The sequence below is a fragment of the Quercus suber genome, unplaced genomic scaffold (assembly GCF_002906115.3).
Source record: "Quercus suber isolate HL8 unplaced genomic scaffold, Cork oak 2.0 scaffold_1178, whole genome shotgun sequence".
NCBI lineage: Eukaryota > Viridiplantae > Streptophyta > Magnoliopsida > Fagales > Fagaceae > Quercus > Quercus suber.
In genome coordinates this window covers 10,807-24,466 of record NW_027070577.1, presented here as the reverse complement: position 1 = coordinate 24,466, position 13,660 = coordinate 10,807, and the positions used below count along the sequence as shown (strand labels likewise).

Genomic DNA, 13,660 nt, shown 5'->3' with positions numbered 1-13,660 from the left:
GATCAATTGCGTTTTGAATCAAGTTAATTTGTATATAGTCACTGTGTTTTTTGTTAGGGGAAGAGAAAGTTTTGTAGCTCATATAATCTTAGCATGGTTGGTCTAAGATTTTGCCTTATTATTGTAGAGACTTGTTCCTTTCTTTGAATAAAATTCTGTCATTTATTCTCCGAAGAAAAAAGGTTAATCAAAAGGGTTGATCAATATTTTTCACATGCAAAAAAATAATAATGAATGAATGAACCAGAAAAATAGCTAAATATCAAAAATAACAAAATGCTCAAAAATATAAGTTAAATACTATATTGGTTCTTAAGTTTACACCATTCAAAGTTCACTAATAATATCTTTGTCATCAGACTATTTTATTAATCCAAAATTTTAACTTATTCCCATTTGTATTTCGTATTTTGCACACTGAATTTTCAAATAGAATTATTGAGAATTTAATATTTTTATGGTGATTTTGCTATCGAGTAATAGTTTTGGTTAATTATTTCATCTACATAAGCTTTTCCCAAAAAATAAAATCATAGAATTTAGTGTAAATTGAAACATAAAATCTCTTCAAAATCTCAATATTGTATCCTCTATTAATTCCATGGGTAAAATATAACATGCCTCTAAGTTGAATAAATTCAAATAGAAAAGGTAAATGTGTTAAAATGTGTCAAAGGTTTTCTTACCAACTCACATAATGTATTTTTGTTTAATCTATAATTTCTACTAACCCTTATTTTCTTACATGGTAAGAGCATATTTTGACTTGACTTATTTTTATATTAAAAAAGAATGACTCATTTTTTTAAGTCTCACATTTTTCAAAGTGTAATTGTCATTTTGTTTTTAAGTACTTGTTATTTAAACAAAATAAACCAAGAAAAATAATTATGACACAAAGATCATATGAAAAGTGTAGGGTGTGGTCTCTGAAATATGCTTCACAAGTCACAAATCCTAGGCCCAATAAGAAAACGAGGTGGTCCAAGGTACTAGGCCTAGATTGTATCCTCAAAGAAAGAAGGCCCAAGCTAGAGAGGGGAAATGAAGGCCTAATTGGGAAGTAGCCCCCTTCCATTCACCGAGGAGAGCTAACGAAGCTCAACACACCGTGAACAATCTCGATTAAGGATGAATGATCGGTAAAACGTCTAAGGAGAAGATTGAACCCATAAATCCAGCCAAGGAACCAGATGAGGTGGCTTGTAACCCAAGCAAAGATCACCTCCACATTAATTAAGTATCCCCATCTAGCCCATGCTACATTTAATGCTGAATAACTGACCCGAATAATGTTTTACACCCTAAAAGTCCATTTTTATCATCAAAATGGAGGAAGAGACACTTGATAGGACAAACATCTTTTGACTGCCATCATTACAGCCCACTACTAAAAGGATGGACTAGATGTATAAATAGGACATTCCCCCATACTTGGTGTGGGATAGGAAAATTAAGGAGAGAAGGTGTAGAAATATCTAGAGAGTGCTTGTACTTATCTTTAGTTGCTTGTAACCTTGACAAGAGATAATCATTATAATAATCAATATAATATCCATTCAAACTTAGATTTTACTTGTTTAGATCTCCCATTAAAGATTGCTCTCATGTTTTATAAATTAGTCGTAACAATTAAGGTATTAGTAGAGTTCTCAGCCCAAAAAGGTAAACTATGTTAGTTAAAACAAATAACAAACGAACTATGAAGAAGTACTCTTTACTTACGTAACACAAATGCCACTTGCTCTTTTAAACTATGCTTATTAATTTAATTTTCTTTTTACCTACTTCTTTAGCCTGACTTTTTCTTTTTTCTTTTTTTAATGTACGAAGTTAGCAAGAACAAGTGGGAAACTAAGTGATGGTAATTTGGTAATAGGTCATTCAGTCATTGGTGAGAAACTATGAAATGATGGGGTTTAGATAGTTAGGAAATACACCATTAAGGTGAGACAAATTGCATGCACCCTTCGACTAAAAGAAAAATGAACTAAAAATCAGTAAGTAACACGCATGACTGTTTCTTTCGTTCTTTCTTTGTTTTTATTTTTTATATTATTATTATTTTTTAAAAATAGCATGACTATTTCTTATTAATTTAAAAATTAAAAGTAAAAGATGGAACGTGAACAAGATTTTAAGAATGATTGGTAAGATGTTTGAATCTTTTTGTATCTTCAATACGCTACGGAAATGTGTAACAAGTAGTTAGATGATGCATTCAAATATATTCAATAGCAAAAAAAAAAAAATCATTCTCATTGTCATATCTACTTTTTCTTTTTGGAGACCCATTTTGCTTCCAATAGAAAAAGGCAAATATCAAATATGAATACTATTTCTCTTTTTGGGAAATACTAGTGAAAGTACAGTTTTCCCAATAATATAATAATTATATCTATAAAAAAAATATTTAAAATCTTATACAAAAAAAATGTATGTGAAGCTAATAAATTTTTTTTTAAAACTAATAAATCAATTGGTGGTAAATATATCCTCCACAATAAATCATTTTCCTTGATTTTGATTCTAACCAAGCACCACGTCAGCACATCTGCAAGTTGCAAAATATAATTGAATGAGAGATGCTACATCTACAACAATTTTACAACATTTTTACAACAAATCACAGGTGGTTAGTTGTCATTGGTTCAAATTTGAAACTAACACTAAGATTACTTTTTTGCCCCAACAATAACAACCAGTAACAACCTGCCACTTAGAATTTGTTGTAAAAATATTGTAGACATATCATTTCTCTAATTGTATATCACATTGTAGGTTGAGTTGTGTAAAGCAACCTAACCCATCCACTTGCTTTTTTTTCTTTCTTTTTTTCTTTGTTTTTTTAATAATTGATACTAATGGCGGCAGGGGCAAATTCGGAATAAACCAAGACAAAAAACCCATTCAGTTTCGTCAACCAACAACCAATAACAAACCCTGTTCAAACAACTGACAACAAAACGTTAGAAATGCTGAAAGATGCAAAATCCTCTGTCCCCGTTCGCCATCATATATCGTTAACCCAACACCTGTCTGTACCTGATAGCTTCCCCTGATCGCCAGTGACACGTGGCGACAACTTAAGTCCCACGCATATAATATTTTAAAAACAAAATTAAATAAGAATAAAGAAAAAAAAAAAAAGGTATAAAACACACAAAAATATAATACTAAATACTAATATAAATACAAAAGCCAGCATTACCACTAGCTTGAACTAATAAACTATTAATATTGTAGACCACCACTGACCACCACAACTACGCGCATTGCGCAAGCTTTCTCCGGCAAGTCTCAGGGGACCTCCATGGCTGGAGATAAATCAGAAACGGCTTTGTACCAAGCTCTGGTGGATCGGTTCCAGAGTTTGGAGGCGAGTCACGAGAGGCTGAGGGAACAGTTTGATAAGGCAGTTCAAGAAAATAAGATAACAAAGAACAAGGAGGTGGGTGATGATATGGTGGGCTCAGACTCAGATTGGAGGTGGGGTTGCTTCCTTGGGTTCTTTGGGGCTGGGGGTCCATACAGAAGTGTGTTGGAGAACATGGGTCGCGCTGTTCACGTGTGCAGAGCTTCTTCTCGGGAGATCATATACTAGTATGTATGTATATATATGAGTTTTTTGTATGCAAAGAGATTTCATGAAAGTTTGTCTGTTCGTGAACTTTATTTATTGGTTGACCATGTTTGGTTGTAAGTTATACTGGGAGTGTACTATTGTGGTTTATGGAACAGTTATGTAGGAATAGAATGTTTGATGTGGTTTAATTAATGTGAAGGTAAAAGGTCACGGAAAAGAGTGAGCTTTATGTTAAATTGGATCAGATGAAAGTTGAAGTATTATAGGTAAATGAAGTAATTAATATATAAGAAGTAGATGTTTGAATAGGAAGGTAGTGTACTTTGGTGAGATATATTAATTTTTCTATCAAAGTGTGAAGATGTTTGCACAGAAGTTCACACAAGCATATCTTCATTTTTAGGACTACAATTTTCTAGTTTTTTCATTATCAAAATAAGAGTTGGGATAGGAATTTTAATGCAAGTTGTGAAGGCTAGCTGATGTGTGTCATATTCTTTCATGTTGTGGACAAAACATATTTTAATTTGGAGTTGTTCCACTTTTCAAATTCAAGAAAGTTGTTGAGGCAGAGTGAGGTCCGGAATTAGATCTTAGTTTCAAATCTTGCCTAACAAAAGAGAAATGGGAAATCCAAGGTTCTTCAATTAACATCCTTACTTGCTCATTGGAATGAAAATACCATATCAATCTGCATTACTATTAATAACATATTAACATATACAATGATAGGGGACTACTTCATTGGTTATTGTAGCTAGCATTAACAAGTTTGATTTATTCAGCACCAATAGACGTGCATCAATCAATGGTGCAATGGTTCCAATGTTTCTACTTTTAATTAATGGAGCCCTTTAATCCTTGTTTGCCTGCTAGTGTATATGCTTCTACATTTGAAGATCAATGAGGATGGATAATAAACTCATGCTAGCTGTTGACCTGGAATCCTTTTCAACTATCTTTCTCAACGTGCAGTCAAATTATCATGCGTTGTAGAAACAAATTGAGGAACTCAATAAACAATATATAGAACATAGTTCAAAGTCTAACTAGGCTTAAGTCTCAAGGCAAGTTTAAATAACTTGACCCTCATCTAGTTATGCCTAATATGCTAGACCTCTTGTTGTACGTCTTATTATATGCTTATCTCATAGGTCAACAAAAGGTACAGGGTCTTCATCACAATGATAAGATTCATAAGATAATTCAATTATTCATGCCTAATGTCTTGTCATTCTCTAATCTCTAATATCCTTGTCTCATATGTAAATAAAGGTAAAGGATCTTTTTTTTTTGAGAAACTAAAGGTAAAGGATCTAAATCACAATACAGAGATTCAATAATAATCTCGTTTTTTAATTTTATATTTTAACATATTTTATTCCAACCTCCACTGACCAATCTTACCCACAAGTTTATGGTAACTAATTAATTTGTAAAAAAATTGTGTCAATTTCACTTCCTCTTTAATTATGGTGTAATTACAATGTGGCCTTCAATTTCAAAATAGAGAAGTGTAAGTTTAGGGATGAAATTGCAATTGCATCATAATTAAGGGGAAGTGCAAGTTGTCCAATATATATATATATATATATTTAACTAATGTTTACATAAATTTGACGTGATAAATGATTTGTTAAGATCAAACTTGCTCACAAAAGGTTGAAGGGATGACTTCTTTCTTACATGTGTTAATCATGAGGGTTTTGTTAGGCTAAAAATCGCCTTAAAATATTATTTTGAACTGGTTTGGGTTTTCTTAATGTTAAAAGAAATTTCATTCCTTGTTAAAGAAGTAATTTGATATTCTTTGTCCACTAAGGAAGGTATTCCTAGTCTAACAAAAAACAGGAATTGAAATTTTATATAGGGACAATGTTGCAAAGGGTTTAGTTGCTTTGGCCCAAAGGCCTTTCCACATAATGAGATAAGAAAACTCTTAGAAGAACATGGATTGGGTTCTTTGAAGAGGATCTTGAGAAGTTGTTTATTGTGTGAGTGTGAGAAAGTTATTGGTTGAATTGGGACTTTGGGATTGAGTTTGTAAGTGTGTGTGTGTGTGTGTGAGTGAGAGAGAGAGAGAGAGAGTTAGTTTGTCTTTGTGAGAGTATTTGTTTATGTTTGTATTAGTGAGACTTGTGAGTGTTGTTCATAAGAGTCTATGAGTTTCGTTTGTGAGATTTAATTGAGAGCGATTGTAATCCCTATTGTTAATAGTGGATTTTCATTGGTGTTGCCCATGAATGTAATCATGTAAAGCTTGGAGTTGACCAAACTACATTAAATATTATTGTCTTGTTTGAATGTTTTTATTTCTTGTTCATGTGAATGCATTTATGCTAGCCCCAAATTTCAAGGAACTAGTATTAGATCTCAAGGTTGATCTTAGCGTAGTTCAAGAAAATATTATTTATTTATACAAGTTTGTAATTGGTATGATATAGGCACGCACAAGGTTATCATTAGATAAGAAAAAAACAATCAACTTAGTTGTGGAAAGATTAATTGGATTAAGGTGGAGCTACTGCAAAAAGGATAAAGATTAGTTGATGGAATTTGAATCAAGGTGGAGATTTGTTAGAATTTGCTTCAAATTCCTATTTTGACTTGGATTAGGTTTTCTTGGTTTTGGATGAAAGTTTTATTCCTTCTTAAGTAAGAAATCTGGTATTCCTATCCTAATTCACTAAGGTATTCTTAGTCCACCAAGGAATAGGTTTTGAAGTCTCATATATAGACAATCTTGCAATGGGTTTGATGGCTTGGAGTGTGTGTGATAATGCTTGCTAAAGCACAACTGGGAAAGTTCTTTAAGAGTCTTAAAACTCTTTTAGCATAAATTCCCAATGTATGGCAATTTTGCTAAAAAGCTTTAAGGGGTTCATTAAAGCTGAAATTTGGAGTTTTAAGGAAAAAGCTCTACAATCTATTGCTATGCTTTATAAATCCAAAAATTTAAAGTACTTTTCATTGTAATTTGCCGAACACTCAAAACATTGAAGAGTTTATCAATTGAAACTTTATATCACAAAAGCTCTATAGTTAAAAATCTACTTCTTAAAGCAATGTTATATGTGCACTTTGATCCAAGGGTCCTCCTCATAAGAAAAGGAGAAGACACTTAAAAGAACATGGAGTAGCTAGGTTCTCTAAAGAGAAGTTTGAGTGTTTGTATATTGTGGTGTGTAATAGAGAGAGATATTGTATGTACTAGGGCTTTGGGTTTGTGGGTTCATGCGTGTGAGGTTTGTGAGTGATGTTTATGTTTATGTTTGTGAGGCTTATGAGTGTTGGATGTAAGAGTCTATGAGTTTAGTTGTTGATGTTTGATTGAGAGATTGTAATTCATATCGTTGACATTAGATTTTGGTTGGCATTGCCTAGGCTGTGTGCATATTTATATTTCTTATTCGTTTGATCGTGCTTCTACTAGCCCCAAATTCTAATACTGAAGCTTTTATGGTTTGAGACACTTGGAAAAGGAATTCCATATCTATATATATAAAAAAAAAAAAAAAAGCACAGAATAACTTGTTCCCTTCCTTCCCTACATTGTTATAAGATATGTCTAATGCTACACTGTATCACAAGTAGATCATATCATTTCTTTCTAGACTATTTTTAAAGCTGCATGTATTTTTTTGAATTAAGAGGCCTCAAACTCTTGAATTTGTTAAGATCTTTTCTGTATGCTCTGGATCTGGTAATATGCATATTCCATCTCATCCGTAGCTATGTGTTTCTCATAGAAATGAAGAGGTTCCACTTAAGATTAGGAAAGCAATAAGTCTTTTTCATAAAAACTTCTTTTGCATGTTAGTACTATCAAATATTGCTGTTATCTCAAAGGAAAATTTATATTTTAGGAATTATTCTGCTGAAAGTCTCTATGGATGGAAGGACTATGAAGTCCTTGGAAAACAAGTTGCTGAACTTCTTATTGCTGAAGATTATTATGCACCTCTTAAGAAAATCATGGATAGCTTGAGCACTGGGCAATCCTGGCCAGGTCAATTTCCCTTTAAGAAGAGGTCGGGTGAAATATTTATGGCGATAGTGGCAAAAAGCTCATTATATGAGAATGGTGAGCTTGCTAGTTTTATCACTGTTTCAAGTGATGCAGCCGCATATAATAGTATAAGTTCAGTCAACCTGAGAACACATCAGGATCATGTCAATGGCCAACCTAGACCTCGGGGGCTAAACTTGAAAAGGATTCAGTGGCACTAGCGTCCACCAATTGCACCAGTGCCATAGATTGCATCTTCTGTTTCCAATCTGGTGCTTATGAGTTACACTTTTAACAATTCCTTTCATTCTTTTTCCTTCTCTTATTTTCGTAATTATAGTTGTTTTCATTGTAATCAAATTAAATTCTAGTTTTTGAAAGTGTGTTCAAAAAATTGTATTGCTGGACCAATCAGGCCTCAAAATTTTTATCACGGAGACATGGAGATGATACATTAATTGCATGTGATGCACCCATGGACAAGGAGGATACTGCAACAAATAGTGAAGATGCTAAATTTGACAAAACTAGTACACTGGTAAATCCCTTTTCTAATGACTTCTGAATCAATTTTTATATATCTTACCTTTGACTCTTGAAAAATACTTTCACTACGTATCACTCTCTCAAATATGGGACTCTAGATTTGTATTCATAGATTTGTATTCATCCAATACAATCATGTGTCCACAATTGGCTGTGTATAATGAGTTGGTATTAATTTTCTCAAGTCACTGGTTGGAATTTGTTTCGAAAATGGCCAACAAGCCTTGGTTTAAATGGCACTTTCTCATCTCATAATTAAGTGTGGCTATAGGGTGAGATTGCAAGCTCAAGACCCACTAGATGCATGTGTAACTTACCAACTTAAAAATAAATAAATTGGTTCTAGAAATGGATCAAAGTGCGGATTAATTTTTCACTCTCCTTGCTCTCTCAAAAGTCATCCTCTTATAAAACACCATTCCTTGATTGGAATAATGCTTTGATACTCTCTATTTTTTAGCTAGCATATCTCTCTCTACATTCCATTTGTATCCAAACCTCTGTTACATGGTACACTGCAGTGTTGTGTATACTTTCTTAGAGTTGATTTTTTTTTCCTTTCTTTTTCAGTAGTTACATTAAAAACATTGGGGATTTCAGTCATGTCTTGACCTACTAAAAATGTGTTAGCGTTCATTGATGTGTTGTCAAATCCTAGTACCAAAGCATATCAGATTTGGATTGTATCAACATAGTGGTGCTAGGGTTGATTCTGGTTCAGAAATTGCTCAAAGATGACAAGAATTTAATCTACTCAAAGATGATGAGTTGTTGATCTTTTGCTCATATCTTTTACACTAATGAATTTTTGAGCAAAACTTTTTTTTTTTGGAAAGTAGGCATTCAAGGCTTCAAAACGAACACAAATTAACCTTAGTTGGATTTAAAATGAGTGAGATATGACTATCTGAATTTGGCACAATTATGTTGTCCCTTAGAGTTCACTCAATCCTCACTAGGCACTAGCTCAAGTGAAGTTACAACAAAGAGTAAACCAACTTTGAAGATCTTATGACTTAACCTAATGATTCCCTATATAAAACCAACCCATGTTGCACAAATTGAGAGAAGAGAGGCTACCGAATCAATATTACGTTGAGAAAGAACCTTCTTGAGTGTAAAATGTTTTAAATTCCTCTCCCTATAGTGATTCTCCTTATGAGATCTTTTAATTTTCTCTCTAACAATTTCTCCTTAAGCCTAAACCGTTGATTCCTTGAACCCAAGGAGTTAGTTCTTTGACAGTAGGTTATTATTGTTTCTAATCGGAGTTCTAGGTTGTCACAGATGAGGTTTAATTGTGGAGGAACTTTACGTAGAAGGATTCCAGAAATTTTAGGACCATTATGGTGGGAGGCAAGCAGGGTGCTTGCTGAGGTTACAATAAAGAGTCTAACTTTACAAAGATTTTGTAAGTAGATTATTGTAACTTTTTCATCTCTAAATTTTCTATGAGATTGGATCCCAGGGTGATTTTTCCTTTGAAAAATTTCTTCATTGGTTTTCTACCTTATTACCATATTTGTATACCTTTTTACTACTTTACATCTTTATTGCTTTTGATTTGGTGAATTATAATAATGGTTGAAATAGCTGTACATGCTCATCTCTTTGGAATCAATCATAACATATTTGGTTAATCCACTGCTTAGTTGTTTGGGGTCAAAATCAGATTTTTTTCAAAATGATATCACCTGAGCTTCTGCTTTTGTCAACATTTATTCTATATTGACTAGTTGGGTGATTGTAGGCAGCCAAGATCTTGGCAAAGCTGCAGCACATTAAGGGAAATGGCAACTATGGTAAAGAAGATGATGGAAGTATACAAGAAAATGGTGCAATTGATTCTTCAGAAAGCAAAGTGACAGACAATTCTAATTCTTTTAGAGATCCAAAGGCATCAACTTCACACCATTGCACCCTTGATACAGAGGCTAAGAGAGAGAGCCCCTACAGGAAAAATTCTTCCTTTGCAGCTAGGAGAGAACAAAGTGACTTTGAGAGGAGTTCTGTTGTAACCTCTTCAATGGAGTGCTGTGAGTGTTTTGGTTTATCCAGACCTGGAGACCCCATTGCCAAGATTAGGCCGCCAATCCAATGTGAAGCAGTTGGAACCAGAAGTATCAAAGTTGAAAGCCTTGGAAATAGAACATGAAATGCAAAGACAACCAGGTGATAAACATTTTCCAAATTCAGGGGAGAGCATTGGCAGCAATGGGAGTTCATCAAGCAAAGGGGATAATGAGTCAAACTCTATAGTAGATTGTGAGATTCGCTGGGAAGACCTTCACCTTGGGGAAGAGATTGGCCAAGGTATACTTGAGATTCTTCATTTTTATCTGAATCTAAATTGCGTTCTATGATTAAAAATTGAAACCAATTCATCGTATTATGATGTTGGCCCATGGGGAAGTAGATCAAGACTAAATTTAGAACTGTCAACTACTCTGGCTGTGTCATGTTAGGCACACTGATAAAATTAAATGACAATGACAGTTGATATATTAATATATGACACATTTTTTATCACTAAAATAATGAAAGTAAATGATTTTACTACAACTAATTGTGCGAAGGTTTTTTCCCCAAAAATAGGTTGGTCCTCCTTTCATTTTTAGTTTAATACTCTATAAATTTATATCTATGTTATGCTGCCCTTAACATTTTATGAGAAGATTTAGGCACAAATTCAGGAAATGGAAATTTAAGAATGTACACAAGAAATGTTGCTAGACATTTGATGTGAATATATGTATCTATTCTTGCCTGACAGGTTTCTATGCTGTTGTTTATCATGGACTTTGGAATGGATCGGTAAATTTGAAATTCTCAAATTACTCTATTTACTGTTCCAAGCAAGATTATTCAATCAATATCTTGACATTAATAATTTTAAGTGTGTTCATAACAGGATGTTGCCATTAAGGTTTACTTTGGGAATGAATATAGTGAGGGAACTCTACTTGACTTCAAAAAAGAGGTATCTCTAAACTCTCAGCCAACTGCTTGTAAGTTGTAAATCTTGGTGGCAAAAGGAAGAACCTTATCCCGAGATCTCATTTGCATGTGTTTCAGATTGATATAATGAAGAGACTAAGACATCCAAATGTACTGCTGTTTATGGGGGCAGCATATACACAGGAGCGACTTTCAATTGTCACAGAGTTCCTACCCAGGTAATAGATATGGAAGTGTTGTCTAAGGAGTTGTTAAACTAATGACATCTTAAATTAAATGCAGTCCACCTAACAATGTAGTATTTGATTGTTATGTTGAATTGTATTTTTCCATCTTTCATGCTAAATAAAGTTCATTGGTAAGGCTGAGAGTACATGCCTATGTCTTTGTCATTCAAAATTTCTTGTTTAGAGTATTTTTCTAGAAGTCCCATGGATTGGCCTTGCGAGCCTGAGATACTTTTATTAATTGGGATACTTCATGTTGGGTGATGTGTACATACTGGGGTTCAATCCAATCAGCCCAACAATCTGCGATTCTGCATAGTCTCCTATGTTTTTCTCTTTTAATGCTAAATATATATTCCATTGTTTTAAGTAGATTTTGTTTTGCATGGTCAGAGGAAGCCTTTACAAAACACTTCACAAGAACAATCAGGCATTAGACATTAGACGGCGTCTAAGGATGGCCCTTGATGTCATATGTTCTCTCTCTCTCTCTCTCTCTCTCTCTCTCTCTCTCTCTCTATGCATTCACGCATGGCGTGTGCATCAACTTTTTAAACTTGAATTTGAGCCATCATAATCTATTATGTTACTACAGGCTAGAGGTATGAATAATTCGCATCACAGAAATCCGTCAATAGTACATAGCGACCTAAAATCTTCTAACCTTCTCGTCGATAAAAATTGGACTGTCAAGGTAATATGTGCTGGTTAATTGCTTTAAATAATTCAAGCAGATTGGGCATATAGCAGTTGCTTATACAAGGCATTCAATTTGCCAGGCTGGAGACTTTGGCCTGTCAAGGTTAAAGGACTCAACCTTTATAACCGCAAAATCTGGGAGAGGAACAGTAATGATTTGTATTCTCTCTTTTCTTTTCTTATGTAAAATCTCTTTTTAACTCTATATCCATATGCATAACTAACTTTTATCACTGAAAATCATCCATTGTTTGTTTGTTTGTTTTAATTTTTTATTTATTAAATGCAGCCTCAGTGGATGGCCCCTGAAGTCCTAAGGAATGAACCTTCAAATGAAAAGTAATTTACAAAAACTGAGCTTTAAAATTCTGAGTGGTAAATGATAATCTTATAAAAATGTTGAAGCAATGAAACTCCTCTTGCTAAGCAGATCTGATGTGTTCAGTTTTGGTGTCATCCTGTGGGAATTAATGACAGAATCCATTCCATGGAACAACCTAAACGGTTTACAGGTCTCTCTCTCTCAAACACACACATTCAAGTTATCTAGCCGATGAAGCTCCTCTATGACCATTGTCTTCCATTTTGATAGGTTGTTGGAGTTGTGGGATTCATGAATAGAAGATTAGACCTGCCAGAAGATCTTGATCCCCAGGTGGCAACCATCATCAAAGACTGTTGGCATAGGTAATTTCATTTTCAACTATTTCTTTTTCTATGTATTATATATTTACATTGAACCTACAAGTTGAGCTAAACCTTTATTTACTTAAAAACAAGCAGTGATCCAGAACAGCGTCCTTCATTTTGGTTTACAGGTCTCTCTCTCTCAAACACACACATTCAAGTTATCTAGCCGATGAAGCTCCTCTATGACCATTGTCTTCCATTTTGATAGGTTGTTGGAGTTGTGGGATTCATGAATAGAAGATTAGACCTGCCAGAAGATCTTGATCCCCAGGTGGCAACCATCATCAAAGACTGTTGGCATAGGTAATTTCATTTTCAACTATTTCTTTTTCTATGTATTATATATTTACATTGAACCTACAAGTTGAGCTAAACCTTTATTTACTTAAAAACAAGCAGTGATCCAGAACAGCGTCCTTCATTTAAAGACATAATCCAGAGAATGATGGGCCTACTTCAAAGAGCTGCAGCAGCAGTGTCAACCCAAAGGAGTTCAAAACCTTAGAATTGCAATGTTGTTTAGAATAAATATATAGTAGCCTGTCAATTGTTAAGGTAATCTATAACAGTTTAGAGGAGATCACACATGTAAACCTAATAGCATATATAGGGTAATCCCAAGGGATTGGTTGAGTGGTTTTCAATACTCGTGATCCATGAGGGCTTGGATTAATATCTCCTAACCAAGATCTTAAGGCAACACCCCAGGAGATTACTCCTTATAATTATTTGGTATGCATAGAAAGGAAGACAATACACACTCGGGGGATTAGTTAGGTGCTCTAAAAATCTTAGAAATTCACATCAACAAAAATAATAATAATAATCACATAGGGAATTTTTACGTTCTTTTTCAAGAGGATCTTTTTAAGGTGTGGACAGGACGAGTGTTACGTTTTAGAGCAAGTTTTTAGAAGAAATTACAGTAATGACTTGCAAGTTTTG

At 33.9% G+C, this 13,660-nt stretch overlaps 1 protein-coding gene across 1 annotated transcript; it reads left to right on the top strand.

Annotated features, from left to right (window-relative positions):
- The first annotated feature begins 3,231 nt into the window (after positions 1–3,231).
- LOC111999502 (uncharacterized) lies at positions 3,232–13,220 on the top strand. The gene is given in 15 exon segments (XM_065769483.1): positions 3,232–3,603; positions 7,453–7,854; positions 7,974–8,133; positions 9,892–10,132; positions 10,200–10,454; positions 10,915–10,955; positions 11,053–11,121; positions 11,217–11,317; positions 11,720–11,795; positions 11,922–12,020; positions 12,106–12,174; positions 12,315–12,364; positions 12,456–12,537; positions 12,618–12,712; positions 13,115–13,220. Coding segments are annotated over 15 exon segments (2,136 nt in total). The 5' UTR covers positions 3,232–3,313.
- The last annotated feature ends 440 nt before the right edge of the window (positions 13,221–13,660 follow it).